At 65.2% G+C, this 23878-nt stretch overlaps 1 protein-coding gene across 1 annotated transcript in view; it reads right to left on the reverse strand.

Moving 5' to 3' along the window:
* Positions 1 to 803: 803 nt before the first annotated feature.
* The window catches only part of slc50a1 (solute carrier family 50 member 1), a 54252-nt gene continuing 31177 nt past the window's right edge, over positions 804 to 23878 (reverse strand). Inside the window, exons 4-6 of the mRNA XM_059643987.1 lie at positions 9770 to 9931; positions 5071 to 5190; positions 804 to 2177 (exon numbers count right to left, since the gene is read on the reverse strand). Coding sequence (XP_059499970.1) covers positions 2073 to 2177; positions 5071 to 5190; positions 9770 to 9931 — 387 coding nt within the window. The 3' untranslated portion in view covers positions 804 to 2072. The remainder of the gene's footprint in view (positions 2178 to 5070; positions 5191 to 9769; positions 9932 to 23878) is intronic.

A 23878-nucleotide genomic window follows, 5' to 3' on the forward strand; every position in this document is an offset into this window, starting at 1 on the left:
GGGGGAATGGGGGACTCGCTCCCGTAGGGAGTGGGGGGGGGGGAATGGGGGACTCACTCCCGTGGGGATTGGGGGAGAGAATGGAGTGGGGGGGGGGGAACTCGCTCCCACGGGGAGATACAGAGCGCGGCGTGGACAGAGATGGGCGTTGGGCAGTGCCAGCATGAAACAGAGGGGCTGAATGGCCTGTTTGTCTAGCTGGAACCACAAGACAACTTAAAGGAAGACCCCCCCCAACCCCAAGGTAGGGTCTGACTGGAGGTGGGGGGGAGGGGGGTAAGAGGGGCATCAAGGGGATAGTTTGTTCCTCTTGAGGCAGAATCCAGAATGAAGAACCAGGAAAACTGGAATCCCTACAGGGGCCTGGCTCATTCTATCCCTCACCGACCACCCCCCCCAACCCCCCCACCCACCCGCCGACCCTCTCTGATCCCAGCTGGCATCAAAATGGGGGTGTGGGGGGGGGGGGGGCACAAATCGGCAGTATGAAACGTGACACAGAACGGCATCCTCACTGGGTGCAGGGGGCATCAGGCAGGAAATGGGCCGAGCGGCTTGTCCATTTGTCTAGACAGACCAAGTGGCAACTCTACGACCCCCCCCCCAGCCCAAAGCCCAGTTTTGCCGGGCCCCCGTGGCGGAGGGCTCAGGAGTCCACCCATCCAGCCATGCCTGCGGTGGTTGAATAGCCAAGCAGGCACACAAGTGCCACAGTCCGGATCCCTGTGTGCCACCTTCCTTCTAAAACCCACACTTGATGCCAAGGCAGCTCCTGGGTACCAGTCACCACCAACCCACAGCGCATTCCAAACCTGCATTTCTCTAGCGCCTGTATCTCCTGTCGGCGCTGGACAAGCTTCGAGGCCGAAGGTTTGAAATCTGAACTAGGGCAGCAGGATCGGTTTGTGGTGAGTGTGTGTGGGACCCTGTACCCCGGGGAGAGTCGGTGTGTGTGTGTGTGAGAGTGTGTGTCTGTGTGTGTGTGTGTGAGAGTGCGTGTGAGTGTGAGTGTGTGTGTCTGTGTGTGAGGGTGAGTGTGCGTGTGCGTGTGCGTGTGCGTGTGCGTGTGCGGTGTGCGTGTGCGTGTGAGTGTGAGTGTGAGGGTGAGGGTGAGGGTGAGGGTGAGGGTGAGGGTGAGGGTGAGTGAGAGAGTGAGAGAGAGAGCGTGTGTGTGTGTGTGTGTGTGAGAGCGAGTGTGAGTGTGAGAGTGTGAGTGAGTGAGAGAGGAGAGAGTGTGAGACAGTGTGTGTGTGTGTGTGTGTGTGAGAGCGAGTGTGAGTGTGAGAGTGTGAGTGAGTGAGAGAGGAAGAGAGTGTGAGACAGTGTGTGTGTGTGTGTGTGTGTGTGTGTGTGTGTGTGAGAGACAGTGAGAGAGAGAGGATGTGTGTGTGCGCGCGAGGGTGAGTGTGAGTGTGAGAGAGAGTGTGTGAGAGAAAGAGAGAGCGTGTCTGTGTGTGAGTGTGTGTGTGTGTGAGTGTGTGTGTGTGTGCGTGACTGTGAGTGTGAGAGTGTGTGTGTGAGGGTGAGTGTGAGTGTGAGCGAGAGAGAGAGAGTGTGTGTGAGTGTGTGAGTGTGTGCGTGACTGTGAGTGTGAGAGTGTGTGTGTGAGGGTGAGTGTGAGCGAGAGAGAGAGAGTGTGTGTGTGTGTGTGAGTGTGTGAGTGTGTGCGTGACTGTGAGTGTGAGAGTGTGTGTGTGAGTGTGAGCGAGAGAGAGTGTATGTGTGTGTGTGTGTGTGTGTGTAAGTGTGTAAGTGTGTGAGTGTGAGTGTGAGTGTGTGAGTGAGCACTAACACTTCCAGACAGTTTGAAGATCACCCCGAACACAACCACAATCCCTCGAGTCGCAGGGTCCTGACATTTTGCTGTGAGCCTGTTGGCCGTGAACCAGATCGATCCCTTAATCCCTGTGGATCCGCTTCCAGGTCTCTCAGCTCCTGTGGGGTTTAGGCCTGGCGCGCGGCTCCCCCTTCCACCGGCAGCGAGGCAAAAAATACTGGCTTCCGGCCGGAGCTGGGCATCAGGCCGGAGCTGGGCATCCGGCCGGAGCTGGGCATCAGGCCGGAGCTGGGCATCAGGCCTGAAGGGGCCGAAAGGGGAATTTGTCCTGGACAGGCGAGAACCTCCAGAATAACCAAAACCGGACGAGGCTGGTGAGGATTCCCGGAACGTTCGGAATCTGCAGGGAAGGTTCGGGAAGTGGGCGAGGGACGCGGAAGAACGGGAACGGCAGGGAGAGAGACAAAATGCAACCAGAGTTCACCACATCACGACTGACGACAACATTGTCCCCGAATCTCTCAGCGGTTAAGGTCCCCGGGGCGTGGGTGCCATGGACCAAAAGCCCCAGGGGGTGGCATCTCCGCGCCCCGCGCCCAAACTCTTCCCCGGCATCTAGAACTTGCATTTGTCTAGCGGCCATTTCCCTCCAGACCTCAGCCCACAGCGGCCTTCCGGAGAGGAGGGTCGGAGCACAAACGCAACTCAACCGCTGTCTCTCTGCAGCGCTCGGCACTGACCCTCCGACAGCGCCCGCTCCCTCAGCACTGACCCTCCGACAGCGCCCGCTCCCTCAGCACTGACCCTCCGACAGCGCCCGCTCCCTCAGCACTGACCCTCCGACAGCGCCCACTCCCTCGGCACTGACCCTCCGACAGAGCCCGCTCCCTCAGCACTGACCCTCCGACAGCGCCCGCTCCCTCAGCACTGACCCTCCGACAGCGCCCGCTCCCTCAGCACTGACCCTCCGACAGCGCCCGCTCCCTCACCACTGACCCTCCGACAGCGCCCGCTCCCTCAGCACTGACCCTCCGACAGCGCCCGCTCCCTCAGCACTGACCCTCCGACAGCGCCCGCTCCCTCAGCGCTGACCCTCCGACAGCGCCCGCTCCCTCAGCACTGACCCTCCGACAGCACCCGCTCCCTCAGCACTGACCCTCCGACAGAGCCCGCTCCCTCAGCACTGACCCTCCGACAGCGCCCACTCCCTCAGCACTGACCCTCCGACAGCGCCCGCTCCCTCAGCACTGACCCTCCGACAGCGCCCGCTCCCTCAGCACTGACCCTCCGACGGCGCCCGCTCCCTCAGCACTGACCCTCTGACAGCGCCCGCTCCCTCAGCACTGACCCTCTGACAGCGCCCGCTCCCTCAGCACTGACCCTCCGACAGTGACCCGCTCCCTCAGCACTGACCCTCTGACAGCGCCCACTCCCTCAGCACTGACCCTCCGACAGTGACTCGCTCCCTCAGCGCTGACCCTCCGACAGCGCCCGCTCCCTCAGCGCTGACCCTCCGACAGAGCCCGCTCCCTCAGCACTGACCCTCCGACAGCGCCCACTCCCTCAGCGCTGACCCTCCGACAGCGCCCGCTCCCTCAGCACTGACCCTCCGACAGCGCCCACTCCCTCAGCGCTGACCCTCCGACAGCTCCCGCTCCCTCAGCGCTGACCCTCCGACAGCGCCCACTCCCTCAGCACTGACCCTCCGACAGCGCCCGCTCCCTCAGCACTGATACTCCGACAGCGCCCCGCTCCCTCAGCACTGACCCTCCGACAGCGCCCGCTCCCTCAGCGCCCGCTCCCTCAGCACTGACCCTCCGACAGCGCCCACTCCCTCAGCGCTGACCCTCCGACAGCTCCCGCTCCCTCAGCACTGACCCTCCGACAGCGCCCACTCCCTCAGCACTGACCCTCCGACAGCGCCCGCTCCCTCAGCACTGATACTCCGACAGCGCCCGCTCCCTCAGCACTGACCCTCCGACAGCGCCCGCTCCCTCAGCGCTGACCCTCCGACAGCGCCCGCTCCCTCAGCGCCCGCTCCCTCAGCACTGACCCTCCGACAGCGCCCGCTCCCTCAGCGCTGACCCTCCGACAGCGCCCGCTCCCTCAGCGCCCGCTCCCTCAGCACTGACCCTCCGACAGCGCCCGCTCCCTCAGCACTGATACTCCGACAGCGCCCGCTCCCTCAGCGCCCGCTCCCTCAGCGCTGACCCTCCGACAGCGCCCGCTCCCTCAGCGCTGACCCTCCGACAGCGCCCGCTCCCTCAGCGCCCGCTCCCTCAGCACTGACCCTCCGACAGCGCCCGCTCCCTCAGCGCCCGCTCCCTCAGCACTGATACTCCGACAGCGCCCGCTCCCTCAGCGCCCCGCTCCCTCAGCGCTGACCCTCCGACAGCGCCCGCTCCCTCAGCACTGACCCTCCGACAGCGCCCGCTCCCTCAGCACTGATACTCCGACAGCGCCCGCTCCCTCAGCACTGACCCTCCGACAGCGCCCGCTCCCTCAGCGCTGACCCTCCAACAGCGCCCACTCCCTGAGCACTGACCCTCCGACAGCGCCCACTCCCTCAGCACTGACCCTCCGACAGTGCCCGCTCCCTCAGCACTGACCCTCCGACAGCGCCCGCTCCCTCAGCGCTGACCCTCCGACAGCGCCCGCTCCCTCAGCGCCCTCTCCCTCAGCACTGACCCTCCGACAGCGCCCGCTCCCTCAGCGCTGACCCTCCGACAGCGCCCGCTCCCTCAGCACTGACCTTCCGACAGCGCCCGCTCCCTCAGCGCTGACCCTCCGACAGCGCCCGCTCCCTCAGCGCCCGCTCCCTCAGCACTGACCCTCCGACAGCGCCCGCTCCCTCAGCACTGACCCTCCAACAGCGCCCGCTCCCTCAGCGCTGACCCTCCGACAGCGCCCGCTCCCTCAGCGCCCGCTCCCTCAGCACTGATACTCCGACAGTGCCCGCTCCCTCAGCGCTGACCCTCCAACAGCGCCCGCTCCCTCAGCACTGACCCTCCGACAGCGCCCGCTCCCTCAGCGCTGACCCTCTGACAGCCCGCACCCTCAGCGCTGACCCTCCGACAGCGCCCGCTCCCTCAGCGCCCGCTCCCTCAGCACTGACCCTCCGACAGCGCCCGCTCCCTCAGCACTGACCCTCCGACAGCGCCCGCTCCCTCAGCACTGACCCTCTGACAGCGCCCGCTCCCTTAGCACTGACCCTCCGACAGCCCACACCCTCAGCACTGACCCTCCGACAGCCCACACCCACACCCACACCCACACCATGCTGGGTGAATTACCACGATGTAGGGGTCCGCCAGCTGGGCACCGTAGAGTGTCCATGAGGTCGATGTCAGCAGCGTGGCTACGGTCAGCGGGAATGAGAGGCACTTTGTTGACCGGGTTCGTACAATTTTGGCCTGAATAACGAGAAGGGGGGGGGGGGGGGAGGTGAAGAAATGTCACCAGAAACAGCACCAGCTACAAACCAGGCCTCAGGCCCCAGGTCACACACCAGGCCTTAGGCCCCAACACTAGTCACACTCTAGGCCTCAGGCCCCAACACTAGTCATACACCAGGCCTTAGGCCCCAACACTAGTCACACACCGGGCCTCAGACCCCAACACTAGTCACACTCTGGGCCTCAGACCCCAACACTAGTCACACTCTGGGCCTCAGACCCCAACACTAGTCACACTCTGGGCCTCAGACCCCAACACTAGTCACACACCAGGCCTTAGGCCCCAACACTAGTCACACACCAGGCCTCAGGCCCCAACACTAGTCACACACTAGGCCTCAGGCCCCAACACTCGTCACACTCTGGGCCTCAGACCCCAACACTAGTCACACTCTGGGCCTCAGACCCCAACACTAGTCACACACTAGGCCTCAGACCCCAACACTAGTCACACTCTGGGCCTCAGACCCCAACACTAGTCACACTCTGGGCCTCAGACCCCAACACTAGTCACACTCTGGGCCTCAGACCCCAACACTAGTCACACTCTGGGCCTCAGACCCCAACACTAGTCACACTCTGGGCCTCAGACCCCAACACTAGTCACACTCTGGGCCTCAGACCCCAACACTAGTCACACTCTGGGCCTCAGACCCCAACACTAGTCACACACCAGGCCTTAGGCCCCAACACTAGTCACACACCAGGCCTCAGGCCCCAACACTAGTCACACACTAGGCCTCAGGCCCCAACACTCGTCACACTCTGGGCCTCAGACCCCAACACTAGTCACACTCTGGGCCTCAGACCCCAACACTAGTCACACACTAGGCCTTAGGCCCCAACACTAGTCACACACTAGGCCTTAGGCCCCAACACTAGTCACACACCAGGCCTTAGGCCCCAACACTAGTCACACACTAGGCCTCAGGCCCCAACACTAGTCCCACACTAGGCCTTAGGTCCCAACACTCGTCACACACCGGGCCTCAGACCCCAACACTAGTCACACTCTGGGCCTCAGACCCCAACACTAGTCACACACCAGGCCTTAGGCCCCAACACTCGTCACACACTAGGCCTTAGGTCCCAACGCTCGTCACACACTAGGCCTCAGGCCCCAACACTAGTCACACATCGGGCCTCAGGCCCCAACACTAGTCACACACTAGGCCTTAGGTCCCAACACTCGTCACACACTAGGCCTTAGGCCCCAACACTAGTCACACACTAGGCCTCAGACCCCAACACTAGTCACACACCAGGCCTTAGGCCCCAACACTCGTCACACACTAGGCCTTAGGTCCCAACACTCGTCACACACTAGGCCTCAGGCCCCAACACTAGTCACACATCGGGCCTCAGGCCCCAACACTAGTCACACACTAGGCCTTAGGTCCCAACACTCGTCACACACTAGGCCTTAGGCCCCAACACTAGTCACACACTAGGCCTCAGACCCCAACACTAGTCACACACCGGGCCTCAGGCCCCAACACTAGTCACACACTAGGCCTCAGACCCCAACACTAGTCACACACCAGGCCTCAGACCCCAACACTAGTCACACACTAGGCCTTAGGTCCCAACACTCGTCACACACTAGGCCTTAGGCCCCAACACTAGTCACACACTAGGCCTCAGACCCCAACACTAGTCACACACCGGGCCTCAGGCCCCAACACTAGTCACACTCTGGGCCTCAGACCCCAACACTAGTCACACACTAGGCCTCAGGCCCCAACACTAGTCACACACCAGGCCTTAGGCCCCAACACTCGTCACACACTAGGCCTTAGGTCCCAACACTCGTCACACACTAGGCCTCAGGCCCCAACACTAGTCACACATCGGGCCTCAGGCCCCAACACTAGTCACACACTAGGCCTCAGACCCCAACACTAGTCACACACCAGGCCTCAGACCCCAACACTAGTCACACTCTGGGCCTTAGGCCCCAACACTAGTCACACACTAGGCCTTAGGCCCCAACACTAGTCACACACTAGGCCTCAGTCCCCAACACTAGTCACACACCGGGCCTCAGGCCCCAACACTAGTCACACTCTGGGCCTCAGGCCCCAACACTAGTCACACACTAGGCCTCAGACCCCAACACTAGTCACACTCTGGGCCTCAGACCCCAACACTAGTCACACACCGGGCCTCAGGCCCCAACACTAGTCACACTCTGGGCCTCAGGCCCCAACACTAGTCACACACTAGGCCTCAGGCCCCAACACTAGTCACACTCTGGGCCTCAGGCCCCAACACTAGTCACAAACCGGGCCTCAGACCCCAACACTAGTCACACACCGGGCCTCAGGCCCCAACACTAGTCACACGCTAGGCCTCAGGCCCCAACACTAGTCACACGCTAGGCCTCAGACCCCAACACTAGTCACACGCTAGGCCTCAGGCCCCAACACTAGTCACACGCTAGGCCTCAGGCCCCAACACTAGTCACACGCTAGGCCTCAGACCCCAACACTAGTCACACGCTAGGCCTCAGGCCCCAACACTAGTCACACGCTAGGCCTCAGGCCCCAACACTAGTCACACACTAGGCCTCAGGCCCCAACACTAGTCACACACTAGGCCTCAGGCCCCAACACTAGTCACACACTGGGCCTTTGGCCCAACACCACTCACAAACTAGGTCAAGGCCCTGTGCTAACATCACAGACGCCCACTGGCCCCAAAGCCAACTACACACTAGGCCAGAGACAGGAGGAACTGCGGATGCTGGAGAATCTGAGATAACACGGTGTGGAGCTGGATGAACACAGCAGGCCCAGCAGCACCAGAGGAGCAGGAAAGCTGACGTTTCGGGCCTAGACCCTTCCGGAAACCTCAGGCTTCCTGCTCCTATGAGACTGCTTGGCCTGCTGTGTTCATCCAGCCCTACACCTTGTTAAGCTCCTACACACTAGGCCACACTGCCCAGGACCAACCACACTGTAGGTCACGGGCTCCAAGGCGAAGCACACACGAGATCACAGGCCCCAGCAAACAACCACACACTCGGCAATCGGCCAATCACTCGGCTGCAAGGCCCCGGGCTGACAACACACTAGGCCACAGGTCTCAGACCAACTACACACTAGGCCCCAGGGTCTTGTGTCCAGGAAAGGTCCAAATTCCCTTCCCCTAAAATATTCTCCCTTTGTCCTTATAAATTCTGGAGTCCGCATTCCTGTCACTGCAAACAAAGAGAGAACTCTCCCCACCTAATAAACCCTCTGGGCAAAATAACAAATTCCTCACACCGCACCCTGCCTTCAAGCTGACTTCAGAATCGATTCATTCTTATGACCAACGCACCGACCAGTGCAACCGGCTTTTCTTGATCAAATTTACTGATTAATTAAAATCCCGGTGCCAGCTCTCATCCAAGTGACTAACTTCCTTGTCAACGCTTAAACTGATAGTCTCTTGGTGCCTCGTTGGTTCCTGGGGACTGGATCTGGACATGTGCACTGCATGAGTGACTCCAGGCCTGGGGCCGGGCCTGAACTCTTGCCCGAGTGATGCCTATCTCACCAAAAAAAAACACATGGTTCACTTCAGGCTAACCTCATAAGCTGGACTTCAGACAGAGTGCTAACTACATAGGTCCCGTGGCCAAAAACACACTAGGCCTCAGGCCCTCATGGCTAAACACATACTCGGCCTCAGACCCTCATGGCTAACCACACACTAAGCCCTCAGGGCGAACCACATACTAGGCCTCAGGCCCTCATGGCTAATCACACAGTCGGACTTGTGGCGAACCACAAACTAGGCCTCAGGTCCCATGTGCAAACACACATGAAGCCTCAGGCTCTGAGACCATCCACACACTAGGGCCGAATCCCACCCCGAAGCTTCTGCCTGTGGGACAATCACACATCAGACCACCAAGCACGATGGCTAATCACATATTAGGCCTCAGGCTGTGAGGCCATCCATACACTTTTACTGAGCCCTGTGGCTACCCACACACTAGGCCCCGGGCCAGTGGCTAACTCGCACACCGGGCCTCAGGCTCCGCATGGCTAACCCGCACACCGGGTCTCAGGCCCTGTGGCTAACCTGCACACCGGGCCTCAGGCCGCGTGGCTAATCTGCACACCGGGCCTCAGGCCCCGCGGCTAACCTGCACACCGGGCCTCAGGCCCCGTGGCTAACCCGCACACCGGGCCTCAGGCCCTGCGGCTAACCCACACACCGGGCCTTCAGCCCCACGGCTAACCCGCACACCGGGCCTCAGGCCGAGTGGCTAACCTGCACAGCGGGCCTCAGGCCCTGCAGCTAACCCGCACACCGGGCCTCAGGACCTGCAGCTAACCCGCACACCAGGCCTCAGGCCCAGCGGCCAACCCGCACACTAGGCCTCAGGCCTCATGGCGAACCCGTACACCGGGCATCAGGCCCCGCGGCGAACTGGGCCTCCTGCCTCTCATTAGGAGTGACACCACAGCCTCACAGAGAGAGGCTTCTAGTGTGGACGCTGGCCGCGCTGCACCCCAAACAGGCCGCTGTCACACTGATTTACCAGGTCGGCAAGTGGTGAGATGTACATGGTAATAGTGAAGGCACTGCACAGGAAGCCGAGCTGGTTCATACGGGGCTCTGCGTCTGACACCACCATCGCAAAGTAGCAATAGACCATCCCCAGGACTCCTGCAGCCAGCACAACTTTGGTCATCACCTGAAACTGAGATAGGGCCACAAAAGAGACATTTTAGAAAAGGTGGCAACTACATTTAGTCGGCCTTAGGGTTTCTGACATGGTTAGTCCATATTTTAACACTTGACCCCTATCCCGATCGCCTACCGAGGCCTTTCTCCCATGATCCTTTGCCCCATGGCCTAGCTGGACACAGCAAATGGTCAGTGTCCACCGTGGATTAGACATTTCGAGGTGGGCTGAAGAGCCATTCCCCTCAGAGACCAGGGGTTGTGGGTTCATGAGGGAGCGGGCACTGTCGGAGGGTCAACGCTGAGGGAGTGGGCGCTGTCGGAGGGTCAGTGCTGAGGGAGCGGGCCCTGTCGGAGGGTCAGTGCTGAGGGAGCGGGCGCTGTCGGAGGGTCAGTGCTGAGGGAGCGGGCGCTGTCGGAGGGTCAGTGCTGAGGGAGCGGGTGCTGTCGGAGGGTCAGCGCCGAGGGAGCGGGCGCTGTCGGAGGGTCAGCGCCGAGGGAGAGGGTGCTGTCGGAGGGTCAGCGCTGAGGGAAGCGGGCGCTGTCGGAGGGTCAGTACTGAGGGAGCGGGCACTGTCGGAGGGTCAGTGCTGAGGGAGCGGGCGCTGTCGGAGGGTCAGCGCCGAGGGAGCGGGCGCTGTCGGAGGGTCAGCGCCGAGGGAGCGGGCGCTGTCGGAGGGTCAGTGCTGAGGGAGCGGGGCGCTGTCGGAGGGTCAGTGCTGAGGGGAGCGGGGGCACTGTCGGAGGGTCAGTGCTGAGGGAGTGGGCACTGTCGTAGGGTCAGTGCTGAGGGAGAGGGCACTGTCGTAGGGTCAGTGCTGAGGGAGCGGGCACTGTCGTAGGGTCAGTGCTGAGGGAGCGGGCACTGTCGGAGGGTCAGTGCTGAGGGAGCGGGGCACTGTCGGAGGGTCAGTGCTGAGGGAGCGGGGCACTGTCGGAGGGTCAGTGCTGAGGGAGTGGGCACTGTCGTAGGGTCAGTGCTGAGGGAGAGGGCACTGTCGTAGGGTCAGTGCTGAGGGAGTGGGCACTGTCGGAGGGTCAGTGCTGAGGGAGCGGGCACTGTCGTAGGGTCAGTGCTGAGGGAGCGGGTGCTGTTGGAGGGTCAGTGCTGAGGGAGCGGGTGCTGTTGGAGGGTCAGTGCTGAGGGAGCGGGCGCTGTCGTAGGGTCAGTGCTGAGGGAGAGGGCACTGTCGTAGGGTCAGTGCTGAGGGAGAGGGCACTGTCGGAGGGTCAGTGCTGAGGGAGCGGGCACTGTCGTAGGGTCAGTGCTGAGGGAGCGGGTGCTGTTGGAGGGTCAGTGCTGAGGGAGCGGGGCACTGTCGGAGGGTCAGTGCTGAGGGAGTGGGCACTGTCGTAGGGTCAGTGCTGAGGGAGAGGGCACTGTCGTAGGGTCAGTGCTGAGGGAGTGGGCACTGTCGTAGGGTCAGTGCTGAGGGAGCGGGCACTGTCGGAGGGTCAGTGCTGAGGGAGCGGGGCACTGTCGGAGGGTCAGTGCTGAGGGAGCGGGGCACTGTCGGAGGGTCAGTGCTGAGGGAGTGGGCACTGTCGGAGGGTCAGTGCTGAGGGAGAGGGCACTGTCGTAGGGTCAGTGCTGAGGGAGTGGGCACTGTCGGAGGGTCAGTGCTGAGGGAGCGGGCACTGTCGTAGGGTCAGTGCTGAGGGAGCGGGTGCTGTTGGAGGTTCAGTGCTGAGGGAGCGGGTGCTGTTGGAGGGTCAGTGCTGAGGGAGCGGGCGCTGTCGTAGGGTCAGTGCTGAGGGAGAGGGCACTGTCGTAGGGTCAGTGCTGAGGGAGAGGGCACTGTCGGAGGGTCAGTGCTGAGGGAGCGGGCACTGTCGTAGGGTCAGTGCTGAGGGAGCGGGTGCTGTTGGAGGGTCAGTGCTGAGGGAGCGGGTGCTGTTGGAGGGTCAGTGCTGAGGGAGTGGGCACTGTCGTAGGGTCAGTGCTGAGGGAGAGGGCACTGTCGTAGGGTCAGTGCTGAGGGAGTGGGCACTGTCGGAGGGTCAGTGCTGAGGGAGCGGGTGCTGTTGGAGGGTCAGTGCTGAGGGAGCGGGTGCTGTTGGAGGGTCAGTGCTGAGGGAGCGGGGCACTGTCGGAGGGTCAGTGCTGAGGGAGCGGGGCACTGTCGGAGGGTCAGTGCTGAGGGAGCGGGGCACTGTCGGAGGGTCAGTGCTGAGGGAGTGGGCACTGTCGTAGGGTCAGTGCTGAGGGAGAGGGCACTGTCGTAGGGTCAGTGCTGAGGGAGTGGGCACTGTCGGAGGGTCAGTGCTGAGGGAGCGGGCACTGTCGTAGGGTCAGTGCTGAGGGAGCGGGTGCTGTTGGAGGGTCAGTGCTGAGGGAGCGGGTGCTGTTGGAGGGTCAGTGCTGAGGGAGCGGGCGCTGTCGTAGGGTCAGTGCTGAGGGAGAGGGCACTGTCGTAGGGTCAGTGCTGAGGGAGAGGGCACTGTCGGAGGGTCAGTGCTGAGGGAGCGGGCACTGTCGTAGGGTCAGTGCTGAGGGAGCGGGTGCTGTTGGAGGGTCAGTGCTGAGGGAGCGGGTGCTGTTGGAGGGTCAGTGCTGAGGGAGTGGGCACTGTCGTAGGGTCAGTGCTGAGGAGAGGGCACTGTCGTAGGGTCAGTGCTGAGGGAGTGGGCACTGTCGGAGGGTCAGTGCTGAGGGAGCGGGTGCTGTTGGAGGGTCAGTGCTGAGGGAGCGGGTGCTGTCGGAGGGTCAGTGCTGAGGGAGCGGGGCACTGTCGGAGGGTCAGTGCTGAGGGAGCGGGGCACTGTCGGAGGGTCAGTGCTGAGGGAGTGGGCACTGTCGTAGGGTCAGTGCTGAGGGAGAGGGCACTGTCGTAGGGTCAGTGCTGAGGGAGCGGGCACTGTCGTAGGGTCAGTGCTGAGGGAGCGGGCACTGTCGGAGGGTCAGTGCTGAGGGAGCGGGGCACTGTCGGAGGGTCAGTGCTGAGGGAGCGGGGCACTGTCGGAGGGTCAGTGCTGAGGGAGTGGGCACTGTCGTAGGGTCAGTGCTGAGGGAGAGGGCACTGTCGTAGGGTCAGTGCTGAGGGAGCGGGGCACTGTCGGAGGGTCAGTGCTGAGGGAGCGGGGCACTGTCGGAGGGTCAGTGCTGAGGGAGTGGGCACTGTCGTAGGGTCAGTGCTGAGGGAGAGGGCACTGTCGTAGGGTCAGTGCTGAGGGAGTGGGCACTGTCGGAGGGTCAGTGCTGAGGGAGCGGGCGCTGTCGTAGGGTCAGTGCTGAGGGAGCGGGTGCTGTTGGAGGGTCAGTGCTGAGGGAGCGGGCGCTGTCGGAGAGTCAGTGCTGAGGGAGCGGGGCACTGTCGGAGGGTCAGTGCTGAGGGAGCGGGCGCTGTCGTAGGGTCAGTGCTGAGGGAGAGGGCACTGTCGTAGGGTCAGTGCTGAGGGAGAGGGCACTGTCGGAGGGTCAGTGCTGAGGGAGTGGGCACTGTCGTAGGGTCAGTGCTGAGGGAGCGGGCACTGTCGGAGGGTCAGTGCTGAGGGAGCGGGGCACTGTCGGAGGGTCAGTGCTGAGGGAGCGGGGCACTGTCGGAGGGTCAGTGCTGAGGGAGTGGGCACTGTCGTAGGGTCAGTGCTGAGGGAGAGGGCACTGTCGTAGGGTCAGTGCTGAGGGAGTGGGCACTGTCGGAGGGTCAGTGCTGAGGGAGCGGGCACTGTCGTAGGGTCAGTGCTGAGGGAGCGGGTGCTGTTGGAGGGTCAGTGCTGAGGGAGCGGGTGCTGTTGGAGGGTCAGTGCTGAGGGAGCGGGCGCTGTCGTAGGGTCAGTGCTGAGGGAGAGGGCACTGTCGGAGGGTCAGTGCTGAGGGAGAGGGCACTGTCGGAGGGTCAGTGCTGAGGGAGCGGGCACTGTCGTAGGGTCAGTGCTGAGGGAGCGGGTGCTGTTGGAGGGTCAGTGCTGAGGGAGCGGGTGCTGTTGGAGGGTCAGTGCTGAGGGAGTGGGCACTGTCGTAGGGTCAGTGCTGAGGGAGAGGGCACTGTCGTAGGGTCAGTGCTGAGGGAGTGGGCACTGTCGGAGGGTCAGTGCTGAGGGAGCGGGTGCTGTTGGAGGGTCAGTGCTGAGGGAGCGGGTGCTGTCGGAGGGTCAGTGCTGAGGGAGCGGGGCACTGTCGGAGGGTCAGTGCTGAGGGAGCGGGGGCACTGTCGGAGGGTCAGTGCTGAGGGAGCGGGGCACTGTCGGAGGGTCAGTGCTGAGGGAGTGGGCACTGTCGTAGGGTCAGTGCTGAGGGAGAGGGCACTGTCGTAGGGTCAGTGCTGAGGGAGTGGGCACTGTCGGAGGGTCAGTGCTGAGGGAGCGGGCACTGTCGTAGGGTCAGTGCTGAGGGAGCGGGTGCTGTTGGAGGGTCAGTGCTGAGGGAGCGGGTGCTGTTGGAGGGTCAGTGCTGAGGGAGCGGGCGCTGTCGTAGGGTCAGTGCTGAGGGAGAGGGCACTGTCGTAGGGTCAGTGCTGAGGGAGAGGGCACTGTCGGTGGGTCAGTGCTGAGGGAGCGGGCACTGTCGTAGGGTCAGTGCTGAGGGAGCGGGTGCTGTTGGAGGGTCAGTGCTGAGGGAGCGGGTGCTGTTGGAGGGTCAGTGCTGAGGGAGTGGGCACTGTCGTAGGGTCAGTGCTGAGGGAGAGGGCACTGTCGTAGGGTCAGTGCTGAGGGAGTGGGCACTGTCGGAGGGTCAGTGCTGAGGGAGCGGGTGCTGTTGGAGGGTCAGTGCTGAGGGAGCGGGGCACTGTCGGAGGGTCAGTGCTGAGGGAGCGGGGCACTGTCGGAGGGTCAGTGCTGAGGGAGTGGGCACTGTCGTAGGGTCAGTGCTGAGGGAGAGGGCACTGTCGTAGGGTCAGTGCTGAGGGAGTGGGCACTGTCGTAGGGTCAGTGCTGAGGGAGCGGGCACTGTCGTAGGGTCAGTGCTGAGGGAGCGGGGCACTGTCGGAGGGTCAGTGCTGAGGGAGCGGGGCACTGTCGGAGGGTCAGTGCTGAGGGAGTGGGCACTGTCGTAGGGTCAGTGCTGAGGGAGAGGGCACTGTCGTAGGGTCAGTGCTGAGGGAGTGGGCACTGTCGGAGGGTCAGCGCTGAGGGAGCGGGCACTGTCGTAGGGTCAGTGCTGAGGGAGCGGGTGCTGTCGGAGGGTCAGTGCTGAGGGAGCGGGCACTGTCGGAGAGTCAGTGCTGAGGGAGCGGGCGCTGTCGGAGGGTCAGCGCTGAGGGAGCGGGCGCTGTCGGAGGGTCAGCGCTGAGGGAGCGGGCGCTGTCGGAGGGTCAGTGCTGCGGGAGCGGGCGCTGTCGTAGGGTCAGTGCTGAGGGAGAGGGCACTGTCGGAGGGTCAGTGCTGAGGGAGTGGGCACTGTCGTAGGGTCAGTGCTGAGGGAGCGGGCACTGTCGGAGGGTCAGTGCTGAGGGAGCGGGGCACTGTCGGAGGGTCAGTGCTGAGGGAGCGGGGCACTGTCGGAGGGTCAGTGCTGAGGGAGTGGGCACTGTCGGAGGGTCAGTGCTGAGGGAGAGGGCACTGTCGTAGGGTCAGTGCTGAGGGAGTGGGCACTGTCGGAGGGTCAGTGCTGAGGGAGCGGGCACTGTCGTAGGGTCAGTGCTGAGGGAGCGGGTGCTGTTGGAGGGTCAGTGCTGAGGGAGCGGGTGCTGTTGGAGGGTCAGTGCTGAAGGAGCGGGCGCTGTCGTAGGGTCAGTGCTGAGGGAGAGGGCACTGTCGTAGGGTCAGTGCTGAGGGAGAGGGCACTGTCGGAGGGTCAGTGCTGAGGGAGCGGGCACTGTCGTAGGGTCAGTGCTGAGGGAGCGGGTGCTGTTGGAGGGTCAGTGCTGAGGGAGCGGGTGCTGTTGGAGGGTCAGTGCTGAGGGAGTGGGCACTGTCGTAGGGTCAGTGCTGAGGGAGAGGGCACTGTCGTAGGGTCAGTGCTGAGGGAGTGGGCACTGTCGGAGGGTTAGTGCTGAGGGAGCGGGTGCTGTTGGAGGGTCAGTGCTGAGGGAGCGGGTGCTGTTGGAGGGTCAGTGCTGAGGGAGCGGGGCACTGTCGGAGGGTCAGTGCTGAGGGAGCGGGGCACTGTCGGAGGGTCAGTGCTGAGGGAGCGGGGCACTGTCGGAGGGTCAGTGCTGAGGGAGTGGGCACTGTCGTAGGGTCAGTGCTGAGGGAGAGGGCACTGTCGTAGGGTCAGTGCTGAGGGAGAGGGCACTGTCGTAGGGTCAGTGCTGAGGGAGTGGGCACTGTCGGAGGGTCAGTGCTGAGGGAGCGGGCACTGTCGTAGGGTCAGTGCTGAGGGAGCGGGTGCTGTTGGAGGGTCAGTGCTGAGGGAGCGGGTGCTGTTGGAGGGTCAGTGCTGAGGGAGCGGGCGCTGTCGTAGGATCAGTGCTGAGGGAGAGGGCACTGTCGTAGGGTCAGTGCTGAGGGAGAGGGCACTGTCGGAGGGTCAGTGCTGAGGGAGCGGGCACTGTCGTAGGGTCAGTGCTGAGGGAGCGGGTGCTGTTGGAGGGTCAGTGCTGAGGGAGCGGGTGCTGTTGGAGGGTCAGTGCTGAGGGAGTGGGCGCTGTCGTAGGGTCAGTGCTGAGGGAGAGGGCACTGTCGTAGGGTCAGTGCTGAGGGAGTGGGCACTGTCGGAGGGTCAGTGCTGAGGGAGCGGGTGCTGTTGGAGGGTCAGTGCTGAGGGAGCGGGTGCTGTTGGAGGGTCAGTGCTGAGGGAGCGGGGCGCTGTCGGAGGGTCAGTGCTGAGGGAGCGGGGCACTGTCGGAGGGTCAGTGCTGAGGGAGTGGGCACTGTCGTAGGGTCAGTGCTGAGGGAGAGGGCACTGTCGTAGGGTCAGTGCTGAGGGAGTGGGCACTGTCGTAGGGTCAGTGCTGAGGGAGCGGGCACTGTCGGAGGGTCAGTGCTGAGGGAGCGGGGCACTGTCGGAGGGTCAGTGCTGAGGGAGCGGGGCACTGTCGGAGGGTCAGTGCTGAGGGAGTGGGCACTGTCGTAGGGTCAGTGCTGAGGGAGAGGGCACTGTCGTAGGGTCAGTGCTGAGGGAGCGGGGCACTGTCGGAGGGTCAGTGCTGAGGGAGCGGGGCACTGTCGGAGGGTCAGTGCTGAGGGAGTGGGCACTGTCGTAGGGTCAGTGCTGAGGGAGAGGGCACTGTCGTAGGGTCAGTGCTGAGGGAGTGGGCGCTGTCGGAGGGTCAGTGCTGAGGGAGCGGGCGCTGTCGGAGGGTCAGCGCTGAGGGAGCGGGCGCTGTCGGAGGGTCAGCGCTGAGGGAGCGGGCGCTGTCGGAGGGTCAGTGCTGAGGGAGCGGGCGCTGTCGGAGGGTCAGCGCTGAGAGAGCGGGCGCTGTCGGAGGGTCAGCGCTGAGGGAGCGGGGCACTGTCGGAGGGTCAGTGCTGAGGGAGCGGGGCACTGTCGGAGGGTCAGTGCTGAGGGAGTGGGCACTGTCGTAGGGTCAGTGCTGAGGGAGAGGGCACTGTCGTAGGGTCAGTGCTGAGGGAGTGGGCACTGTCGGAGGGTCAGTGCTGAGGGAGCGGGCACTGTCGTAGGGTCAGTGCTGAGGGAGCGGGTGCTGTCGGAGGGTCAGTGCTGAGGGTGCGGGCGCTGTCGGAGGGTCAGTGCTGAGGGAGCGGGCGCTGTCGGAGGGTCAGTGCTGAGGGAGCGGGCGCTGTCGGAGGGTCAGTGCTGAGGGAGCGGGCGCTGTCGGAGGGTCAGTGCTGAGGGAGCGGGCGCTGTCGGAGGGTCAGTGCTGAGGGAGCGGGCGCTGTCGGAGGGTCAGCGCTGAGGGAGCGGGCGCTGTCGGAGGGTCAGCGCTGAGGGAGCGGGCGCTGTCGGAGGGTCAGCGCTGAGGGAGCGGGCGCTGTCGGAGGGTCAGCGCTGAGGGAGCGGGCGCTGTCGGAGGGTCAGCGCTGAGGGAGCGGGCGCTGTCGGAGGGTCAGCGCTGAGGGAGCGGGCGCTGTCGTAGGGTCAGCGCTGAGGGAGCGGGCGCTGTCGGAGGGTCAGTGCTGAGGGAGCGGGCGCTGTCGTAGGGTCAGTGCTGAGGGAGAGGGGCACTGTCGTAGGGTCAGTGCTGAGGGAGCGGGCACTGTCGGAGGGTCAGTGCTGAGGGAGCGGGCGCTGTCGTAGGGTCAGTGCTGAGGGAGCGGGCGCTGTCGGAGGGTCAGCGCTGAGGGAGCGGGCGCTGTCGGAGGGTCAGCACTGAGGGAGCGGGCGCTGTCGGAGGGTCAGTGCTGAGGGAGCGGGCGCTGTCGGAGGGTCAGCGCTGAGGGAGCGGGCGCTGTCGGAGGGTCAGCGCTGAGGGAGCGGGCGCTGTCGGAGGGTCAGCGCTGAGGGAGCGGGCGCTGTCGGAGGGTCAGCGCTGAGGGAGCGGGCGCTGTCGGAGGGTCAGCGCTGAGGGAGCGGGCGCTGTCGGAGGGTCAGCGCTGAGGGAGCGGGCGCTGTCGGAGGGTCAGCGCTGAGGGAGCGGGCGCTGTCGGAGGGTCAGCGCTGAGGGAGCGGGCGCTGTCGGAGGGTCAGCGCTGAGGGAGCGGGCGCTGTCGGAGGGTCAGCGCTGAGGGAGCGGGCGCTGTCGGAGGGTCAGCGCTGAGGGAGCGGGCGCTGTCGGAGGGTCAGCGCTGAGGGAGCGGGCGCTGTCGTAGGGTCAGCGCTGAGGGAGCGGGCGCTGTCGGAGGGTCAGCGCTGAGGGAGCGGGCGCTGTCGGAGGGTCAGCGCTGAGGGAGCGGGCGCTGTCGGAGGGTCAGCGCTGAGGGAGCGGGCGCTGTCGGAGGGTCAGCGCTGAGGGAGCGGGCGCTGTCGGAGGGTCAGCGCTGAGGGAGCGGGCGCTGTCGTAGGGTCAGCGCTGAGGGAGCGGGCGCTGTCGGAGGGTCAGCGCTGAGGGAGCGGGCGCTGTCGGAGGGTCAGCGCTGAGGGAGCGGGCGCTGTCGGAGGGTCAGCGCTGAGGGAGCGGGCGCTGTCGGAGGGTCAGCGCTGAGGGAGCGGGCGCTGTCGGAGGGTCAGTGCTGAGGGAGTGGGCACTGTCGTAGGGTCAGTGCTGAGGGAGAGGGCACTGTCGTAGGGTCAGTGCTGAGGGAGCGGGGCACTGTCGGAGGGTCAGTGCTGAGGGAGCGGGGCACTGTCGGAGGGTCAGTGCTGAGGGAGTGGGCACTGTCGTAGGGTCAGTACTGAGGGAGTGGGCACTGTCGGAGGGTCAGTGCTGAGGGAGCGGGCACTGTCGTAGGGTCAGTGCTGAGGGAGCGGGTGCTGTCGGAGGGTCAGTGCTGAGGGAGCGGGTGCTGTCGGAGGGTCAGCGCTGAGGGAGCGGGCGCTGTCGGAGGGTCAGCGCTGAGGGAGCGGGCGCTGTCGGAGGGTCAGCGCTGAGGGAGCGGGCGCTGTCGGAGGGTCAGCGCTGAGGGAGCGGGCTCTGTCGGAGGGTCAGCGCTGAGGGAGCGGGCACTGTCGGAGGGTCAGCGCTGAGGGAGCGGGCACTGTCGGAGGGTCAGCGCTGAGGGAGCGGGTGCTGTCGGAGGGTCAGCGCTGAGGGAGCGGGCTCTGTCGGAGGGTCAGCGCTGAGGGAGCGGGGCGCTGTCGGAGGGTCAGCGCTGAGGGAGCGGGCGCTGTCGGAGGGTCACCGCTGAGGGAGCGGGCGCTGTCGGAGGGTCAGCGCTGAGGGAGCGGGCGCTGTCGGAGGGTCAGCGCTGAGGGAGCGGGCGCTGTCGGAGGGTCAGTGCTGAGGGAGCGGGCGCTGTCGGAGGGTCAGTGCTGAGGGAGCGGGCGCTGTCGTAGGGTCAGTGCTGAGGGAGAGGGCGCTGTCGTAGGGTCAGTGCTGAGGGAGAGGGCGCTGTCGGAGGGTCAGTGCTGAGGGAGTGGGCGCTGTCGTAGGGTCAGTGCTGAGGGAGCGGGCACTGTCGGAGGGTCAGTGCTGAGGGAGCGGGGCACTGTCGGAGGGTCAGTGCTGAGGGAGCGGGGCACTGTCGGAGGGTCAGTGCTGAGGGAGTGGGCACTGTCGTAGGGTCAGTGCTGAGGGAGAGGGCACTGTCGTAGGGTCAGTGCTGAGGGAGTGGGCACTGTCGGAGGGTCAGTGCTGAGGGAGCGGGCACTGTCGTAGGGTCAGTGCTGAGGGAGCGGGTGCTGTTGGAGGGTCAGTGCTGAGGGAGCGGGTGCTGTTGGAGGGTCAGTGCTGAGGGAGCGGGCGCTGTCGTAGGGTCAGTGCTGAGGGAGAGGGCACTGTCGTAGGGTCAGTGCTGAGGGAGAGGGCACTGTCGGACGGTCAGTGCTGAGGGAGCGGGGCACTGTCGGAGGGTCAGTGCTGAGGGAGTGGGCACTGTCGTAGGGTCAGTGCTGAGGGAGAGGGCACTGTCGTAGGGTCAGTGCTGAGGGAGCGGGCACTGTCGGAGGGTCAGTGCTGAGGGAGCGGGCACTGTCGTAGGGTCAGTGCTGAGGGAGCGGGTGCTGTTGGAGGGTCAGTGCTGAGGGAGCGGGCGCTGTCGGAGAGTCAGTGCTGAGGGAGCGGGCGCTGTCGGAGGGTCAGTGCTGAGGGAGCGGGCGCTGTCGGAGGGTCAGCGCTGAGGGAGCGGGCGCTGTCGGAGGGTCAGCGCTGAGGGAGCGGGCGCTGGCGGAGGGTCAGCGCTGAGGGAGCGGGCGCTGTCGGAGGGTCAGTGCTGCGGGAGCGGGCGCTGTCGTAGGGTCAGTGCTGAGGGAGAGGGCACTGTCGGAGGGTCAGTGCTGAGGGAGTGGGCACTGTCGTAGGGTCAGTGCTGAGGGAGCGGGCACTGTCGGAGGGTCAGTGCTGAGGGAGCGGGGCACTGTCGGAGGGTCAGTGCTGAGGGAGCGGGGCACAGTCGGAGGGTCAGTGCTGAGGGAGTGGGCACTGTCGTAGGGTCAGTGCTGAGGGAGAGGGCACTGTCGTAGGGTCAGTGCTGAGGGAGTGGGCACTGTCGGAGGGTCAGTGCTGAGGGAGCGGGCACTGTCGTAGGGTCAGTGCTGAGGGAGCGGGTGCTGTTGGAGGGTCAGTGCTGAGGGAGCGGGTGCTGTTGGAGGGTCAGTGGTGAGGGAGCGGGCGCTGTCGTAGGGTCAGTGCTGAGGGAGAGGGCACTGTCGTAGGGTCAGTGCTGAGGGAGAGGGCACTGTCGGAGGGTCAGTGCTGAGGGAGCGGGCACTGTCGTAGGGTCAGTGCTGAGGGAGCGGGTGCTGTTGGAGGGTCAGTGCTGAGGGAGCGGGTGCTGTTGGAGGGTCAGTGCTGAGGGAGTGGGCACTGTCGTAGGGTCAGTGCTGAGGGAGAGGGCACTGTCGTAGGGTCAGTGCTGAGGGAGTGGGCACTGTCGGAGGGTTAGTGCTGAGGGAGCGGGTGCTGTTGGAGGGTCAGTGCTGAGGGAGCGGGTGCTGTTGGAGGGTCAGTGCTGAGGGAGCGGGGCACTGTCGGAGGGTCAGTGCTGAGGGAGCGGGGCACTGTCGGAGGGTCAGTGCTGAGGGAGCGGGGCACTGTCGGAGGGTCAGTGCTGAGGGAGTGGGCACTGTCGTAGGGTCAGTGCTGAGGGAGAGGGCACTGTCGTAGGGTCAGTGCTGAGGGAGTGGGCACTGTCGGAGGGTCAGTGCTGAGGGAGCGGGCACTGTCGTAGGGTCAGTGCTGAGGGAGCGGGTGCTGTTGGAGGGTCAGTGCTGAGGGAGCGGGTGCTGTTGGAGGGTCAGTGCTGAGGGAGCGGGCGCTGTCGTAGGATCAGTGCTGAGGGAGAGGGCACTGTCGTAGGGTCAGTGCTGAGGGAGAGGGCACTGTCGGAGGGTCAGTGCTGAGGGAGCGGGCACTGTCGTAGGGTCAGTGCTGAGGGAGCGGGTGCTGTTGGAGGGTCAGTGCTGAGGGAGCGGGTGCTGTTGGAGGGTCAGTGCTGAGGGAGTGGGCGCTGTCGTAGGGTCAGTGCTGAGGGAGAGGGCACTGTCGTAGGGTCAGTGCTGAGGGAGTGGGCACTGTCGGAGGGTCAGTGCTGAGGGAGCGGGTGCTGTTGGAGGGTCAGTGCTGAGGGAGCGGGTGCTGTTGGAGGGTCAGTGCTGAGGGAGTGGGCACTGTCGTAGGGTCAGTGCTGAGGGAGTGGGCACTGTCGTAGGGTCAGTGCTGAGGGAGCGGGCACTGTCGGAGGGTCAGTGCTGAGGGAGCGGGGCACTGTCGGAGGGTCAGTGCTGAGGGAGCGGGGCACTGTCGGAGGGTCAGTGCTGAGGGAGTGGGCACTGTCGTAGGGTCAGTGCTGAGGGAGAGGGCACTGTCGTAGGGTCAGTGCTGAGGGAGCGGGGCACTGTCGGAGGGTCAGTGCTGAGGGAGCGGGGCACTGTCGGAGGGTCAGTGCTGAGGGAGTGGGCACTGTCGTAGGGTCAGTGCTGAGGGAGAGGGCACTGTCGTAGGGTCAGTGCTGAGGGAGTGGGCACTGTCGGAGGGTCAGTGCTGAGGGAGCGGGCGCTGTCGGAGGGTCAGCGCTGAGGGAGCGGGCGCTGTCGGAGGGTCAGCGCTGAGGGAGCGGGCGCTGTCGGAGGGTCAGCGCTGAGGGAGCGGGCGCTGTCGGAGGGTCAGCGCTGAGGGAGCGGGCGCTGTCGGAGGGTCAGCGCTGAGGGAGCGGGCGCTGTCGGAGGGTCAGCGCTGAGGGAGCGGGCGCTGTCGGAGGGTCAGCGCTGAGGGAGCGGGCGCTGTCGGAGGGTCAGCGCTGAGGGAGCGGGCGCTGTCGGAGGGTCAGCGCTGAGGGAGCGGGCGCTGTCGTAGGGTCAGCGCTGAGGGAGCGGGCGCTGTCGGAGGGTCAGCGCTGAGGGAGCGGGCGCTGTCGGAGGGTCAGCGCTGAGGGAGCGGGCGCTGTCGGAGGGTCAGTGCTGAGGGAGCGGGCGCTGTCGGAGGGTCAGCGCTGAGGGAGCGGGCGCTGTCGGAGGGTCAGCGCTGAGGGAGCGGGCGCTGTCGTAGGGTCAGCGCTGAGGGAGCGGGCGCTGTCGGAGGGTCAGCGCTGAGGGAGCGGGCGCTGTCGGAGGGTCAGCGCTGAGGGAGCGGGCGCTGTCGGAGGGTCAGCGCTGAGGGAGCGGGCGCTGTCGGAGGGTCAGTGCTGAGGGAGCGGGCGCTGTCGGAGGGTCAGCGCTGAGGGAGCGGGCGCTGTCGGAGGGTCAGCGCTGAGGGAGCGGGCGCTGTCGTAGGGTCAGCGCTGAGGGAGCGGGCGCTGTCGGAGGGTCAGTGCTGAGGGAGCGGGCGCTGTCGGAGGGTCAGCGCTGAGGGAGCGGGCGCTGTCGGAGGGTCAGCGCTGAGGGAGCGGGCGCTGTCGGAGGGTCAGCGCTGAGGGAGCGGGCGCTGTCGGAGGGTCAGCGCTGAGGGAGCGGGCGCTGTCGGAGGGTCAGCGCTGAGGGAGCGGGCGCTGTCGGAGGGTCAGCGCTGAGGAAGCGGGCGCTGTCGGAGTGTCAGCGCTGAGGGAGCGGGCGCTGTCGGAGTGTCAGCGCTGAGGGAGCGGGCGCTGTCGTAGGGTCAGCGCTGAGGGAGCGGGCGCTGTCGGAGGGTCAGCGCTGAGGGAGCGGGCGCTGTCGGAGGGTCAGCGCTGAGGGAGCGGGCGCTGTCGGAGGGTCAGCGCTGAGGGAGCGGGCGCTGTCGGAGGGTCAGCGCTGAGGGAGCGGGCGCTGTCGGAGGGTCAGCGCTGAGGGAGCGGGCGCTGTCGGAGGGTCAGCGCTGAGGGAGCGGGCGCTGTCGGAGGGTCAGCGCTGAGGGAGCGGGCGCTGTCGGAGGGTCAGCGCTGAGGGAGCGGGCGCTGTCGGAGGGTCAGCGCTGAGGGAGCGGGCGCTGTCGGAGGGTCAGCGCTGAGGGAGCGGGCGCTGTCGGAGGGTCAGCGCTGAGGGAGCGGGCGCTGTCGGAGGGTCAGCGCTGAGGGAGCGGGCGCTGTCGGAGGGTCAGTGCTGAGGGAGTGGGCACTGTCGTAGGGTCAGTGCTGAGGGAGTGGGCACTGTCGGAGGGTCAGTGCTGAGGGAGCGGGCACTGTCGTAGGGTCAGTGCTGAGGGAGCGGGTGCTGTCGGAGGGTCAGTGCTGA

Source organism: Stegostoma tigrinum, unplaced genomic scaffold (genome assembly GCF_030684315.1).
Source record: "Stegostoma tigrinum isolate sSteTig4 unplaced genomic scaffold, sSteTig4.hap1 scaffold_381, whole genome shotgun sequence".
In the NCBI taxonomy this organism is placed as follows: Eukaryota; Metazoa; Chordata; class Chondrichthyes; order Orectolobiformes; family Stegostomatidae; genus Stegostoma; species Stegostoma tigrinum.